Genomic DNA, 15,759 nt, shown 5'->3' with positions numbered 1-15,759 from the left:
AGCTTCACCGCCTTTCCTGTTTTTCTAAATAAAGGGTTAGGGTTGTAACCATGATTGCGCTTGGCACGTTGGATTGCACCAGGGTTGGGGTCTGTGTCACCTTCACAACCCTGACTGAGGTGCTCTGAATGCAGTCTTGATGCAAATAAACATTCCCTAACCCAAAACATTCATTGAGTTGCGCAAACACTATAACCAAGTACAAAAAAGACCAGTCAAAACTCCAATGATCACAACTAAATAATAAGACCAATAGAAAAAAGCAGAAAAAAACAAATTACAAAACACTCGTCAACTTTTGCTCCACCATCAGCTCCTCACCCTCCTCAACTTCAACCGTTCAATCCACCCCTCCTTGCTCAACAAGGACCGACTCCTTTTCCACAAGCGCTTCCTCTTCTCATCAACCACTTTCTCCACGTCAATTACATCCCCCTTCTCCTCCATACTTTCCTGTCTCACGCCGGCCTTCACCTCATCTGTCTTCGCAACCTCCTCCCGTACCTCCACAATCTCTTCCAACAACCTCCGCGAACCTCCCTCCACCAACTCCTTCACCGTATCCACCAACTGCGCCAACACCTCCTGCAACAACTCCCTCTCCTCTTCATACCCCACAATGCCCACATGCACCTCTCCCCCTTTCACAAACGAGACCACCTTCAACGGCCTCGCCGAGTCTCCATGCGGGTTAACAATATCCACCCGACACTCTGTCTCCCCCAACTCTATCTCATCGAAATCCTCCCAGTCTTGATGATGTACCGCCGAATCGAAGAAGACTCCATACCGGCCCGTCAGGGGACCATCTTGCTCCTCGACTTGGCCGTCCTTGAGCGACCACCCTAGAGCCGGCGCAACCGCGCCAATGCCAAGGTAATCCCAGGAGCTGCTCTCCGCCGCCTGCCGCTGGATATTCGCCAGGAGATCCGTCGTTGTTGACGCGCTGTCAAACTTCACCCGCACAGGCGTGAACTGGTAGCAAGGCCCGTCAATGGTCGCGTCCCCCGCAGCGAGCAGGACGGCAGGTGCCGTGCGGCCTGAGGTGATGCTGCCGAAGGTGACGTCGCGGGTGCCCAGGCGCCGGGCGAGGACGAGGGCCCAGGCGGCGGTGAGGAGGGTGGCTGTGGTGGTGCCTGTTTTCTGGAGCGATGATGTGGTTGGGAGAGCCGGCGCGGTGAGGAAGAGAGCCTTGTTGCGAGGTTTGGTGGTGGATTGGCCAGGCAGGACCGACGGCTGGGAACCCGCGAGAAGGCCGCGCCAGTAGGACAACGCGGGCTCGGCGTTGGCGGGGTCGCGGGTGAGAGCGAGGTAGGAGGTGAACGGTACCGGGGCGGCGGCAGGGTTTGGGGTCTGACCCGCGTAGAGCGTGGACAGGTCGCGAAGGAGGAGTGGGAGGGAAACTCCATCGTAGAGAGCGTGGGAGAGGGCAAAAACGAAGCACTCTTCCTGGGTGTCGCCGGCGCCATTCTTGACGAGCATGAAATGGACGAACGGCCCGCCGAGTGTGAACGAGGAAGGATCCTCGAGATGGGCAGTGCAGATACGCTCGACTGACTTCTCCAAGTCCTCTTCTGCGTTTGTCGTGTGGGTGGCAACCGGGATTTGAAGCGACTCCAGGACGACCTGCAGAAGTGCAGAGTCGTGTTCAACAAACACCGTCCGCAAGATGTCGTGGGCATCGACAAGCGCCTGGCAGGCCTTGGTAAGACGGGCCAGGTCAAACCCGGTGGCCGAACGAAGCGTCGTGTACTGAACCGATGTACGAGGATTCCTGACTGTGCCAACAACATCAATCGCTTGCGAATCTGTCACAGGACAGACGTCCTTAACGGTCCACGTCGGATCCTGGAGACGTGGGCGGATCACATCGACGACAAACCTCACCGCGTTCTCGACGCCCGTCAAAGAAAAGGGCTTGTACCCAGCCTCCTCCGTCTTCTTGATGCCGTTGGTTGCCTCGGCTGGAGCGACTGCGTTCACCTTGAGCACTTTGGCGGCGTCGCCCAAGCGCATGTGCCGGAATATGTCAGCCACGGTGAGCACATGGCCCGAAGAGCGGAGCCGGGAAACCAGCTTCATCGCCAGAACCGAATCACCACCCAGCCGGAAGAAGTTGTCGTCCGTGTCGATCTTGTCGGCGGGGATTCCGAGGACGGCAGACCAGGCGGAGCGAAGAATGCTTTCCGAGGCAGAGAGGGATGTTGTCGTCGCAGGGGCTGTGATCCAGGCCTTTTGGAAGCCATCGCGAAGGGCGTTCAGGAGCTCGGGCGACAGCTTGGAGGCCAGCTCCTCGAGAGAGTTACGATTGTTGTCTGGAAGGTTGTCGACAACAACGTAACCCGAGGGCACCAAGTGAGAGGCCAACGAGTTCTGCGCGAACTTGTCAAACCTCTTGAGAGCGACAGCCAAGTTGGCCGGAAGGCTGTCGCATATAGTGATCTCCAAGGGACCCGACTTGTCGAGAGAGATGGTCACAGAGTTGTCGAGGACCTTGACCGTGGCATCCTCCTCACCCTCTGGCTTCTGAGCCAAGACCGTCAAGGAACCGTCTGGGCGAGTAGCCGCAGCATATCTGAACGGCGCTGGCAGAGAGGTTCCTAAGTGTGCCTCCAGCTCGGCCACTGCTGTAGTCTTCCCTTGGGCGGCGACCATCTCGTCCTTGCGTCCAACAAACACCAACGTCCCATCGTCCTGCAACTTCACAATATCCCCCGTCGGCTGCACCTTGCCCCTGCGCCCAGGATACTTCCCGGCTCCAGCCAAAAGCCAGGCCGGGGAGTCAACCACACCCTCTCCGCTCAAGCAGTCTCCCTCCAGCCAAAGCTCGCCAGGGGTCCCAACAGGAGCCAGAACTTCAGGGCTCCTCACACTGCAAACCCACGGCACGACAACCCTCGGCTGATACACCTCCCCCTTCCTCACCACTCCCAAATCCGCCCTCAATCTCCCCGTCCCCTCCTCCCTCCTCATCGTCGGGGGGGATCCAATTCCACCCCCAAATCCTCTCCAATTCCTCCCCCTCCACCACCCTCACCTCCCCAACCCTCCTCTCCAAATTATTCAAAAACCCCTTACAAACCGCCTCCAACTCCGCCAACACCCTCCCCATCTCCGCCTCACCGACCACCCTCCCATCAAAGCTCGCGCACACCCTAAACCCGCCAGCTCCTCCGCCAATCCCGCACGCCAGCATCAACGGGTACGGATTAAAATGCACCGCCTCCCTCACCACATCGGCCATCTCAAACCCCAACTCCTCCACCACGCCCCCATGCCCGGGTTCCGGTTGAATAACAATCCCCGACGGAGCCTCGCACGCGTACTGCGCATCCCTCGACGCGCGGCGGATATACTGCATTCCGCGGTGCTGGTGCACGCCCGCCCGCAACGACGCCGCGCGCTGCACGGCAGACAAGTACTCGCGCACAGTAAGTGCTGGATCCACCCGCACGCGGACAGGGACTGTAGCCACCAGCGGACCGACAACCTCCTCCACCCCGGGGAGCGGGATGTCCCGCCCCGTGAGGGTCTCGCCGAAGACGATGTCGGGAGTACCGTCGGCGTGGAGGGAGGAGACCAGCGCCCAGGCGGCGCGGATGAGGGTTGCGAGGGTGAATGGGAAGGAGGAGAGTTGCGCGGCGGGGAGGGAGATGTGCCGGGTCAGGAGGTGGTTGGGGGATGGGACGAAGTCGCGCGAAGGGAGGCGGGGGAATTGCGGGCCTGTGGCGCCGGAGAGGGTGCTGGCCCAAAAGGAGTCGGTGGTGCTTGGGGAGGTGGCGGTGTGCAGGAAGTGGACGAAGTCGGCCATGGTGGTGGTGGGAGGGAGTGGTGGTTGAGTTGGGGTGGAGGGGTTTTGAAGGGCATCCCGGACTTGGGCGAGCACTAGGGGTTCCGACCAGCCGTCGTACACGGCGTGATGGAGAGTCCAGACCATGTAGCGCGCCCCAAGCTCGGTGGACGGCTCGACGATGGCGTACCGTGCCAGAGCGTGGCCGAGACCCATCTGCTCGCGCCGGTCGAGGGCGAGATACTCGTCCAGCGAGGCCGTGGAGTGCCGCCAGGGGATTGATTCCTTGAGCACGACCTGCCCGAGCCCGGCGTAGTCGCGCATCTGGACGAGACGGGAGCGCAGGATCGGCGTGGCGGCGACGACTTGTTCCCAGGCCCGCTTCCACGCGTCGGTGGTGATGTGCGCCGGGATCTTGGCCACGCGCTGCGCGACGTACGGCTCGGTGGATTTAAGGGAAAAGGTGAAGAGGGACTCCTGGGTGGGCGTGCAAGGGTACATGTCTTCCACGGCTGCGGTGTCAGCTGCGCAAGCCTGGCTCGCCTCTTGGATGATGGGCTCGACAGGCTGGGGGAGCAAGCTGAATGCTGTCCTCGCGGTCTTGTCCTGCTCTTGGCTGGCATCGACAAGACTGGTCACAGCGGCCATGCTGGACAGGGTTGGATGACCAAAGGTGTCGGCGACGCTGAGGTTCAGCCCGGCTTCCCTGCACACCGATGACAACTTCATGGCCGCGAGAGAGTCACCGCCGAGCACAAAGAAATTATCCCCCGCCCGGATCTTGTCAGCCTCGAGCTTGAGAACCTTGGCCCACGCCGCCCGCAATCGCTGCTCCATGTCGGTCAGCGGTCGATCCTCAGGGGCGAGGGCATGGTCCCCGTTAACTACCGGGCTCGTCTCCGTCTTCAAGGCAACTTCACGCAGCTCAACCTGGGCCCCAAACTGCTTGAGCCTCTTGCGATCCGTCTTGCCCGAGATGAGCGTCGGGATGCGGTTAAGCGGAATATACGCTGTCGGGACCATGTATCTCGGCAGCACCTCCGCAATCTCGGCATCCGCCTTGCGCACCGCCTCCTCCAGTTCCGGAGCCAACTTCGCGATCTCCAACTCCGCATCCGCGTCCTTCCCGCTTGCCTTGGTTGACCGCGGCGCGACAAACGCCACCAACGTGGCCTTGCTGGCCCCCGCCCCGCGAGGCGTGACGACCTCGGCAGTGACATCCGTATTCTGCGGTAGCCGCGCCGTCAACTGACTCTCAATCTCCCCCAGCTCGACGCGCTGCCCGCGGAGCTTGACCTGCGTGTCTTTGCGGCCGACAAACACAATCCCTCCCGATCCGTCGGGGTCGTACCGGCCGAGATCGCCCGTCTTGTACAGCCGTCCACTGCGACCTTTGTGGTTCCCGTGGCCCGCCACGAGCCATTTCGGGTCTTCAATAAACGCGGTGGCCGTCTTTTCCGGGTCGTTGAGATACCCCTCGCCGACGATCGGACCTTCGACGAGCAGCTCACCCACCGCTCCGACAGGGACGAGGGTGTCGTGATCATCCGGATCAACGATCCATATACACGCCCCATTCCCCGGCCCGATAGAAATATAATCCCTCCCCGTCGCCGCGCTGCTATTCACCGTGCACCCGATGGTACACTCACACGGCCCATACCCAATCACTATCCTCGCCCTCTTGCCCCAAACATTCACATCCCGTGCCGACACCGCCTCCCCTCCCAACCCAAACCCGTGCGTCAACCCATCAATCACGTCCTCTTCCAAAATCCTCGCCACCGACGGCGTGATGCCCGCGTAGTTGACGCGCATCGCGCGCATGGCGCCGTTGATGTCGTTCAGCCGCGCCTCGTCGGACGGGATGCACAGCGTCCCGCCGTTGGCGAGCGTCAGGAGCATGCTGTCGATGCTGACGTCGAAGGCGTACGAGGCAAAGTCCAGCGTGCGCGTGTCCGGGTTGTAGCCCACGGCGGCGGCGCGCGGGTAGGCGCTGCTGGTGTAGGCGCGGTGGGAGATTTGCACGCCTTTGGGCGTGCCGGTGCTGCCCGAGGTGAAGATGATGTACATGAGCGCGGAAGCGGGGACGGTTGGTAGCTCATCGACCACCGCGTCGGGGAGTCTTTGGAAGAACTCCTCGTCCACCGCGGCCACTTTTCCCTCCGGCATGATGGCCCGGCCGAGGTCGTGCTGCTTGCGCGACGTGACCATGACTTTCCCGCCGACCTGCTGCGCCATGTTTTGCAGGCGGGCCAGCGGCAGGGTCGGGTCCATGAGCACCATGGTCGCGCCGGCCTTCATGACACCCAGCACGGCCACGGTGGTCCAGCGGGACTTTTCGAAGCACACCGGCACGACGTCGTGCAGCTGGACGGCGAGGTCGGTGCGCAGGTGGTGCGCCAGCGCGGTGGAGTACCTGTCGATTTGGCCGTAGGTGAGGGTGCCGTCCCAGGAGCATATGGCTTCTTTGTCTGGATACTGCTGGGCGCGGGAGGAGATAATTTCGTGCATGCACGCGTTGTAGGTGGGTGGGAGGTCGTGGTTCCAGGTCCAGATGTAGTCGAGATCGTGGGACGTTGGGCCGAGGAGGGAGGAGAGGGTGGTGGTGGATGAGGAGTCGGCGCATTGTGAGATTGTGTCGAGCAATGTCTCGACATGCCGTCGGACGGTGAAGGGCAGGGCTTTGCTGCTGTGCCATATGGGCCGGCATTCGAGGACGCCGTTGGCAAACCGGACAGAAACATGTAGGGTGGCCTGGAGATGAGTAAGCGTTGCGGCTCTTGTCTTTGGTAAGCATGTTTCGGGTATCACCAACCTCTTCTGTGCTCGCTACGTCATGAGTCTGGTCCAAAGAGCCAGTGCTAAGGACTAGTGACACTCCATGGCGAAGCTGTAGTGATGGAGGCGCTGTATTCGCTATGTGCCGCGAAATGTTGGAGATGGTCTTGTCGATGGGTGTCTGAAGGCACTCGACGACATCGTTGGATGCCAGTCGCCTCCGGCTGTGTGTTGAGTCTAGGACCGTCGGATCGTTACTGTACGTCCACTCAAACTCTGCCTGTCTCTCTTCCCGTGTCCTCAGAAGGGTGATGAGCCATGCCAGGAGCACTGTCTCGTCCGTCACGGTCGTGGGCAGCGGCGCAAACACCACTTCTGGTACAACCGCCAGTGTCTCGAGGGAGAAGCCATGGCCGTTCACCTTGCTAGGCGGCGACCTGCTTTGGCGGCCCCCGAGATCTGGGCTGGTGGGCCGCTGTGGTTCTGGAAAGTCCTGTATTGAGCCCATGATGACGGTCTTTTTGCTGCGTTTGTGGTGCTCTGGGAGAACAGAACCCGTTCGATAAGTTCAAACCAGCTAGATTTCAGAACGTCATTGAGCGGGACTATGGCAGATTGCTACACTAATACCGCGCACAATATACACTTGCTGCTTCTTCCGAGCCGTCTTTTGCGTACCCACGTCTAGTCCTTGTCATTGACCCATCCATGACCGGTGGCATCCGCGGACCGGCCGCTGCAACGGCCTGGCTCCTTGCCTCCCTCTCATTCCAAACAAAAATCATGTTGTACATCAGTGTCCGTGCTGGCCGAAGCACCCGAGCTAGGTACCTAGGGCAGGGACATCTGTCTCGTCTAGGTGGATCTGAGTCGATGGCAGCACCCTACGAAAACAAGCCGGGGAGCACATCTAGGGTGGATCAGCGAGGCGATCTGATAACTCTGAAAAAGACCTCCCTGTCGCTGGGATGGAGAATGTACACAGTAATCGAACCACAGTGGACTCGATGTGCTCTGCCGATCATGTTGCCTTCCACATGGGGACGAAGCTCCGCGGGTTAATCTTTGGTCCGCTTCACAGTGAATATCCACCGTTTTGCAGTCATCTCCGTTCTCGCTGCCGGATGAAACCCTGACCGTTGAGCTTGTGGCGGCCACCTCAACCGAAGGACCATTGGATGCCGAGGAAAAGAACAAAGCGGTCCGTCCGGTTGACCGGTCCTGGAGACATCATGCTTGTGACGGGAAGAGTAACTAGGTGAGAAGCAGCGTTTCGACTTGTTGGACTCCATCGTTCGACTTGTCTGCACAATTCCACAATGACCATTTTGTTGACACATTTTTTTTCCTTGTGTGTCTTCTTTTTCTACCCCTGTCCTTGCCAAGAAAGAAGAACGTTTAGATCTTATCAATCAGTCCATCAGATAATCAGTGGGCGTGGGGCCGACAGGGGTTGACATCCCCGGCTATGGTTTCACAAGCTTCATCAACCGCTCAAAGCCGAGGACATCGAGGGGGTGGACACAGGCCCGATGTCGGGAGGAGGGATATGTTGCGCGAATTAAGACCGGGCCATGTTGGATGCCATGCCAAATGGCCACATTTCTCCGGGAAAAAGTGACAAAGTACCGGTACAAGACCAGTACTTCCATTCCAAGACATGGCTCCTCAGCTCCAAGACCAAGCCACACTCCGACACGAGAGGCCGAGAGTCCAGCACCACCACCACCAGCAGAAGCAGCCCGACCAGCCCGGAGATATCCCGGCCGACTCGATCCTGAGCATTACTCTGCATCAATCCCACGCACCCGCCTCCGCACCCAAGGCCTCAACAGCCATGGGATCCAAATTCTGGCCCAGGGCTGGCTCCCCGGGCATATTGCATCACTTCGTATGTTGTGTCGCACAGGCAGCTCACATCCCCCCTTCGCAAGGATGCCCCTTTTTCATCCAGAACCCTTCTTTCTTACTAACACCATGCCCTCCCTGACCACCCCTCCCCCCTCAGACCGAAACCCTAGTCGCCTTTGAATTCACCACCGGCTCCCGTCCCCAACCCAACAGCATCCTCTTCATCGGCGGCCTCGGCGACGGTCTGGCCACCACCTCCTACCTCGCCGATGTAGTCACCGCCCTGCAGCCCACCGACTGGTCCCTCTTCTCCGCAACCTTAACCTCCGCCTACCAGGCGTGGGGGTTCGGCCACCTGGACCGCGACACGGACGAGGTTGCCCAATGCATTAAGCACATCCAGGCTTACAAGGCCGCCAAGTACGGCACGCCAGGCCGCATCGTGCTGATGGGCCATTCTACCGGCAGCCAGTGTGTGCTGCATTACCTGTCGCGACCCAACCCGCATACCAGTAACCCCTCGTTTGATCGCGGCCTGGAGCATGTGGTGCGGCCGCCGCTGGACGGGGCCATCATGCAGGCGCCGGTTTCGGATCGCGAGGCGTTGCTGTGGGTGGTGAAGGAGGGCTTCTTGGGCCGGACGCCGGAGGAGTTGAAGCAGACCTTTGACAAGCTCGTGGCGCTCGCCCGGGAAGGGGTTTCTCGCGGCGACCAGACCGCGGATAGCATGCTGCCTATCGAACTGACCCGCCAGTTTGGCTATTCCAATAACACTCCCATCAGCTGTCGGCGCTTCCTCAGCCTCGCCAGCCCGGACAGTCCCCGGAAACCGGGAGAGGATGACATGTTCAGCTCGGACCTGCCGGACGAGCAGATCGCGCGGACGTTTGGCATGGTCGGGCCGCGGGGGCTGCTGAAGTTTAAGCTTATGGTGCTGATGTCGGGGCGGGATCAGGCGGTGCCAAGTTGGGTGGACAAGGAGGCGCTGTTGGCGAGGTGGAGGGACGCTGCGGATCGGGGAGGGACGTATCAGGTCTGGGACCGTGAGAGGAGCGGGTTGATTCCGAACGCTTCGCACGCGTTGAGCGATGATGATCAGGCGGAGCCGAGGGCGTTTTTGTGTAAGAGGGTGTTAGACTATCTGGCTGAGCTTGAGAGGAGTGTTGAATAAAATGAAGCGCGTATCGGGCAGCTTCAATTGAAGAACTTGGGTCTAAAAGAGAAGCGGAAGCATTGGTTTGCTTCACTTCGTTAGTAGCCGGCCCCTATCGAAAAGGACATCGGCACTTGGTCAGTTGGTTTTCCGTAGCGTCACCTCTGAAGCTGTAGATTCTTCTGAGTAGGTGAGTTTGTAATGTTGATATGGTTGTGTGGAGGCGACGCAGAGGTCCCGCGGGCGCAGACCTTGGACAAGAAAAAAGATGAAGAAAGAAGACAATGAAGAAAAAGAAAAAGAAAAAGAAAAAGAAAAAAAGAAAATAAAGGAAAATAAATGAAGAAAATGAAAAGAACGCGAAAAGAAAGAGAGATACCCATGACGGCAGGATCTCGGATCGGGACATATCACTTAAGCCATCTCTCTGAGAAAGTACACTGTGGACAGGAACCTTGTATTTCATACTAATTCCATCCATTACTATTATTGTTATCTGTATCTGTCGCACCGAACTCAGCTTGACCGCCTGACAAATTAATACTGTCGATGTCCCGCTCAGACAGTCTCAAGGAAAAAGCTCCTCAATTTCCTCATCAGAGAATCCAATCCAGCCCGTGATCATGCGCTTGTACTCCTCGCGCTCCTTCTGCTGCGCGGGCTTGATCTGGGCCTCGTGGTCCTTCGGATTGCCTTCAATCTTGTCAAGACCCTCCACGGTCACGTCGGTCATGGGCAAACGGTCGACAAGCTCAAGGAGCCGGTCTTTCATGGTGCGGCGCTTGCGGCGGACATCGCGGTTGCGCGAGATTTTGTTCGACTTGGGGCGGGTCGGATCCGAGGGACCGGCTTTGTTGGATCCCTTGGGTCGGATCGAGAGGGTCATTGTGTGAGGGGCGGGAGTGGCTGTGGGTGTCATCAGCATCTCGGAGTCGACTCGACTGATGAGATGAGAACGTCTGTTAGAAGACTTACCAATCTCTGGGGCAGCCATCACAGCAACCCGCAGCTGGCGGGCATCGGCCTGGAGGCTCTGACGCCTGGTCTTGGGCAACGCCAGGACCTGCACGTTGTTGGTCGGGACTGAATAGGGAGCAAAGGACTCCATTGTGGTGAGTTGTGATGGTGTACAGAGTAGTGGTGACCTGTAGATCGAGAGAGAGGTGTTAGAACTCATGGAGTATTAATGATGAAAGATCATGACGTACTTGACTGATTGCTTGATCCGCAAACTGTAGCTTTCTGGATGGATGGGCGATGATGGGTGGAAATTAAGATGAAACTCGAGATGTGGTGGTTGTTTGGTGAGGCGAAAGTCGAAAAAGACTCGAGAGAGTTCAAAGAGAGTCGAGGTTGAATCAAAAGGCGAAGATGAAGAGCAGGATGAAGGGAGCCTCACGAATGTAGGCAGGTTCGTGAGCAGTTGTGATGAAAGGTGACTGGTTGTGTGAAAAGGGCGAGTGTGTGATAAAGGTGGGTGGTTGTGAGTGAAGAGTGAGCAGTTGTGAAGAGGGAGAATGTGTGGTAGTCTCAGAAATTTCAGACGAAGGGTCAAGGAGAAAAGGAAACTGTGAGTGCGACTTTGTTTTCTGAGAATGAAAGCGTGCACAAGCTAGGGCTCTTGCAGGTAGGAACCCCGCATTCATTTCTTTGTTTACTTTCGTGCACAGTGCTTCGGGGGGTCAAAGCTTTGGTTTCTTTTTTCCGCCCTGCGACTCTTCCAACCCGCGACCACATCTTTTCCTCTTTCCACCTTCCAACCCGCGACTCGTTCAATCCGCGACCCCCTTTTCTGCCTTCTAACACTTGAATCCCATTCATCCGCTTTCAGTCATGCCCCCTCCTCATCAAAACATGTCGTCGAAGGCCACTGCCGATCACCATGTCGACGATGGCGACCACAGCGACGATCTGGCTTCCGACAGCGAGTGTAGCCACTCTACCGATGACAGCGACCACAGTGATGATGACGGTATGCCTCATTCCCAACAGTCCATGCGTGTTATTAAGGTTGCTAATTCCATCTTACCAGATCGTTTCAAGGGCATAAACCACAATTGGGTCATGACAGGGTTCCTGGAGCACTGCGTGAACGAGGAGGCACCCGAGCGCTTCAAGGAATATGTGGCCTTCAACGTTGCATCTCATTGGGATGGCGCTCCCTCTGACCAGGTTTTCGGCAAGCTGGTGGAATACCTCGCGGACAACCCCAACAACCATGGCCCTCTGGCCCCTCCGCCCCTCGACGTCCGTTTCGCGTTCGTCAACTCCTGTAGCGGGCTCTCCGGGTTTGCATATTCCACCATCACTGGCACCGACATTGACCTCGACCTGGATCTCGCGATGAAGCGCATTCCGGGTTACGTTACCCCTGCGTTGCGGACGGCCCCCGACCATTTGAACTTCCCTTACTCTCTTCGCTGTTCAATGCACCTGGTTAATTCTCCTAATACGGTCAGTTCTTTGTATACTGGTGGATTGGGTTCGGAGATACGAAACTGAACGGAATCAGGAACGAAGGAAAAAAAGGAAAGAAGGGAGGAAGTGAGGAACAAAAGGAAGGAAGGAAAGAAAGAAAGAAAGAAAGAAAGAAAGAAAGAAAGACGGAGAACAAAAAAAAGAAAAAGAGAAGAAAATATATATATATTCTCCTACGCCGCTGTGCCCTTGGTCAGGGCTCGCCGGTCCTTCTTCGGCTAGTATACAGGAAAAAACCGTGCCGGTAGGCCGGGTGAAAAAACCTGTATCCCTCCTCTAGAACCGTAGATATGGGAATCCATTTTATTATTATTTCTCCTACTCCGCCATGCCCTTGGTCAGGGCTCGTCGGTCCTTCTTCGGCTAGTATACAGGAAAACCGTGCCCGTAGGCCGGGTGAAAAACCTGTAACCCTCCTTTAGAACCACAGATATAGGAATCCAAAAAGCTACAAAAGAAAGGAAAAGAGTGGCTAGGCCAGTGCCGGCCTAGGGGCCCTCTGTGGCCCCCTGGCCAGGACTAGCCCGGGTCCTCCCCTGAGCCAAGGTCCAGCCTTACGGCTAGCCTATACTCCGGGAGCCTCCCCGACTGTAGAAGCCAGTTCACCACCCCCTTTGCGAGCCTCTGGGCTCTGGCGCCCCTACCACATAATACGTAGTAGAGGTCCAGGCGGGTCCGGATCGCCCGAGGGTCCCAGGGTCTGGGTCTTGGGGGGTATTGGCACCAAACAACCAAGTGCTCCACGGTTTCTTCGCCCTGCCCACAGGCACAGTAGGGGGTATTGACCCCTGGGACTTTAGTCCTGAAGAGGAAGCCCCTAAGGTGTGATGGCAAAGTCGAAGATCGAGGTCGTGCCTGCGAATCGATTCTTTGATTCCAAGACTACTGCTATGGGGAAGGAAAAGAGGAAGAAGCAAATCAGCCGCGGAGTGCGCAGGCTAAGAAGCCGACTCCCGGGGTGGGCCCACTCAGCAGTGGGTCCTGAACCTAGGGTCTGGAACCTAAGGTTCAGAACCTAAACCTCAGCTGCCAGGTGGGGTCGCTGAGTGGTCATGTGACGGTCATGTGACCTGCTCGAGAGCCGCGCCGTCACATCATCTCCCTTTCCAGCCCATTCCTTCCTCTACCCTCTGCATCTCCGCAGCTAAAACTCCCCGACAACAATATAAGCAACAACATTACTCTGCTATGATTATCACAAGCAAGAACGTCAACGGGAAAACAAAGGAAAAGAGCCACGAATGCCAAGTATCTTAAGCTATGTAATCCATACAAGCAAGAAGATTAGTAGTAGCTATCTGCCACGGGCCGCTCTGTGGTTGAAGGTATGGGTCTCTGTATTATGGTGAGGTTGCGCGAGGAACGCACAACCTGGAGGGGCCTGACCCGCAGGCTAAATCCGCAGCCCTGTGGGGTGCGCACGGGCCAGGCGGCTCCACTGTATCTACACAACCTAATCTGGTGGGGCCAGGGTTAGGGTTGCCACCCTAACCCGAAGGAACGGGTGTCAGCCCGTGACACTATCGTTACAAGCGTTTTGAATCTAAGTCTCCAATTTTGGCAATTTCGGCGGCTTCCCTTGTAAGTTTCCGCTCCTGACAACCTCTGGCAATCCGTTCCTGCTTCCACCACCCTTTGGCGGTTTTATCTGATCGTTTCCTACCTTCAGCCACCGTTTGGGGTCGTCTGATCCTTTCACTGTCGCTGACGCGTCACCCTTGGCGCTGTCTCATCGTTTCGCTGTTGTCAATGCCCTACCGCCAAAGGATATGTAGCGCTTCCGCCCTGGCGGCATCGAAGACGGTACTACCGCCGGAGCTGCCAAGGGGTCTCTATCCGCCAGCGGCAAAGTCCTCACTTCCGACACCGGCGCCGGGCTGTCCATAAGCGCGCCGAGGCTTGGGCAAATCATCCTCAATACCCCAGGTTGGTTGAGTGCATCGAAGAGATCAAGAGTCCCCAGGGCATGGGAAAATGCAAGACCTACGCCATGAACCTTGTCGTGAGGAAAGTCCGAGCATTTATCGACAAGCAGGTGGCCCTGAAAAAAGCGGGCAAATCATACCAGTGGCCTGAGGCCATGATGGTTACTGCCATACGGCTTTGTCATCCCAAAAAATGAGATGGATCTTCGATTGAAGCGGGACTCGTCGAACTCGGGGTGGTGCCTGGCGTCGCCCACACCGCTGCCATATGCCAGACGGAACTCTCCGCTGCAATCTGAGAAATGAGATGGACCCTTGCGGCAGGGTCCACAGCGAAAAGTTCATTGCATTAGCGCTTCCAAGGAGCTATGTGATCCAGGGTACCGACGAACCACATCCTGCCTAACCTCACTCCACATTCATGGCAAGGACAACTTCACTCCCCCTCGAACTGGTCACAAAGGCCACGAAGATTGCCATATAAGTAGATATCTTGGACGAATAGGGTAAGCTCGCATCACAGCAGGAGTATGACTCTGTTTTGTTCGTCGAGAAACAAGGCCTATTCGCCGTCGTCTTCTCTAATCTCCCAATACAGCTATTCATCATCGGGTCCATCTCTGTCATCGTGATTTTGGGCGTGTTCCGGTTCTGAAGGTGAGGTTGACTTGTATCGTTACCTATCTAGTTACGTAATTCTCGTCGCGCCGTTTGGGGTTGTTCTATCGCATCTCGAGGGAACCCCTCAGAATTCTACAAGAGCTTCGACAGACATTCCCTGTAGCGCTGGGCCCATGGAACACGCCCACATCGAAATGCCAGCGGATGCTTGGACGATTAAACAACAAGTCAGTTACCTAGGACCCAGGCGTGATCGAAGCCTGAGGACAACTCCGGCGCGATGGGCATGTAACGAGGGACAAGGGCATGCCATCTGAAGGACGCGTGGAACAAGCATGTCTTCTGGGAGTAATTAGTACTATATATGAAGGATGAAGATATCCCTGGGTTGACGTTGATGTCACGCACACGAGACGTTCGCGGTTTCTGAGCCTGCTTACCTGGTGCTGAGGCATGATCGGCATTGGCAATGCTGTGGATCCACGAGAGGCGGTGCTGCATGAGACTGCCCCAGATTCTTGGCAAGCTGCATGGGCGGGAGGCGTCGATGATCTGATCATGATCGGACTACTTCGCTGTGTTGTTCTGCTGTTTCTACTACGGTTTCACTGCCGAGATATGGTAGGAAGACAGCGACGTCAACTACCTTGCTTGGCCGAGTGTTGTGTCTGATTCGTCCCACCTCCGAGCTTATTCCTGGTAAGCATTAAATAACAATACTCTTTCCTCCCACCATCACCAAATGCTTTGGGTATGACTGTCTGCTCAGGACCAACTTACCCAGATGCTCGATACATGATTCTGCTCAGGATTGAATGGACAAGATGCCTGAAACGCAGCATGTCGGCACGGGGCATAGAGGTCATCCGATACGGGTGCAAGATGCGAGGGCGTGAAACAAGGGGAATTGGCGTCCTGTTGAACGCCTGAGTTAAGGTAAGAAGACTCGGCGCTTGGAATCTTTTCGCGAACCTTCAAGCGTGTCTCAGGCCCATGTCGAGACAACCGGTCTCCTGCAGCCGAGATGTCGTTCCATCGCCCCAACCGCTTTTGGAAAGGCCCAGGAGGTGAGGGTGACATTACATGTTTGGGGCCAGGGGTCAGAGAGCCGCAACGCCACAAGAGTCTTGGGTATAAAGAACCTGCATTATCCGAACGTT

General features: G+C 57.0%; 4 protein-coding genes across 4 annotated transcripts; 2 read left to right on the top strand and 2 right to left on the bottom strand.

The window, feature by feature from the left end:
* Nucleotides 1-309: 309 nt before the first annotated feature.
* On the bottom strand, nucleotides 310-7,079 carry VTJ04DRAFT_10440 (uncharacterized protein; the record flags this gene model as incomplete). The annotated part of the gene is made up of 3 exons (XM_069358180.1): nucleotides 310-2,961; nucleotides 3,038-6,547; nucleotides 6,609-7,079. 3 exons carry the CDS (start codon nucleotides 7,077-7,079, stop codon nucleotides 310-312), a joined length of 6,633 nt encoding a protein of 2,210 aa, XP_069215174.1.
* Nucleotides 7,080-8,231: 1,152 nt separating this feature from the next.
* VTJ04DRAFT_10439 (uncharacterized protein) lies at nucleotides 8,232-9,593 on the top strand (the record flags this gene model as incomplete). The annotated part of the gene is made up of 2 exons (XM_069358178.1): nucleotides 8,232-8,462; nucleotides 8,580-9,593. The coding sequence occupies 2 exons, from the start codon at nucleotides 8,232-8,234 to the stop codon at nucleotides 9,591-9,593; spliced, it is 1,245 nt and encodes a 414-aa protein (XP_069215173.1).
* Nucleotides 9,594-10,143: 550 nt separating this feature from the next.
* VTJ04DRAFT_10438 (uncharacterized protein) lies at nucleotides 10,144-10,683 on the bottom strand (the record flags this gene model as incomplete). Its single annotated transcript, XM_069358177.1, has 2 exons — nucleotides 10,144-10,481; nucleotides 10,551-10,683. The coding sequence occupies 2 exons, from the start codon at nucleotides 10,681-10,683 to the stop codon at nucleotides 10,144-10,146; spliced, it is 471 nt and encodes a 156-aa protein (XP_069215172.1).
* Nucleotides 10,684-11,408: 725 nt separating this feature from the next.
* Nucleotides 11,409-12,077, top strand: VTJ04DRAFT_10437 (uncharacterized protein; the record flags this gene model as incomplete). The annotated part of the gene is made up of 2 exons (XM_069358176.1): nucleotides 11,409-11,547; nucleotides 11,608-12,077. The coding sequence occupies 2 exons, from the start codon at nucleotides 11,409-11,411 to the stop codon at nucleotides 12,075-12,077; spliced, it is 609 nt and encodes a 202-aa protein (XP_069215171.1).
* Nucleotides 12,078-15,759: the final 3,682 nt, after the last annotated feature.

The sequence above is a fragment of the Mycothermus thermophilus genome, assembly GCF_041956435.1.
Source record: "Mycothermus thermophilus strain CBS 625.91 unplaced genomic scaffold VTJ04scaffold_7, whole genome shotgun sequence".
NCBI classification, from domain to species: domain Eukaryota; kingdom Fungi; phylum Ascomycota; class Sordariomycetes; order Sordariales; family Chaetomiaceae; genus Mycothermus; species Mycothermus thermophilus.
Note: the sequence above shows the minus strand (reverse complement) of the source record. Positions and strands in the feature narration are given on the sequence as shown.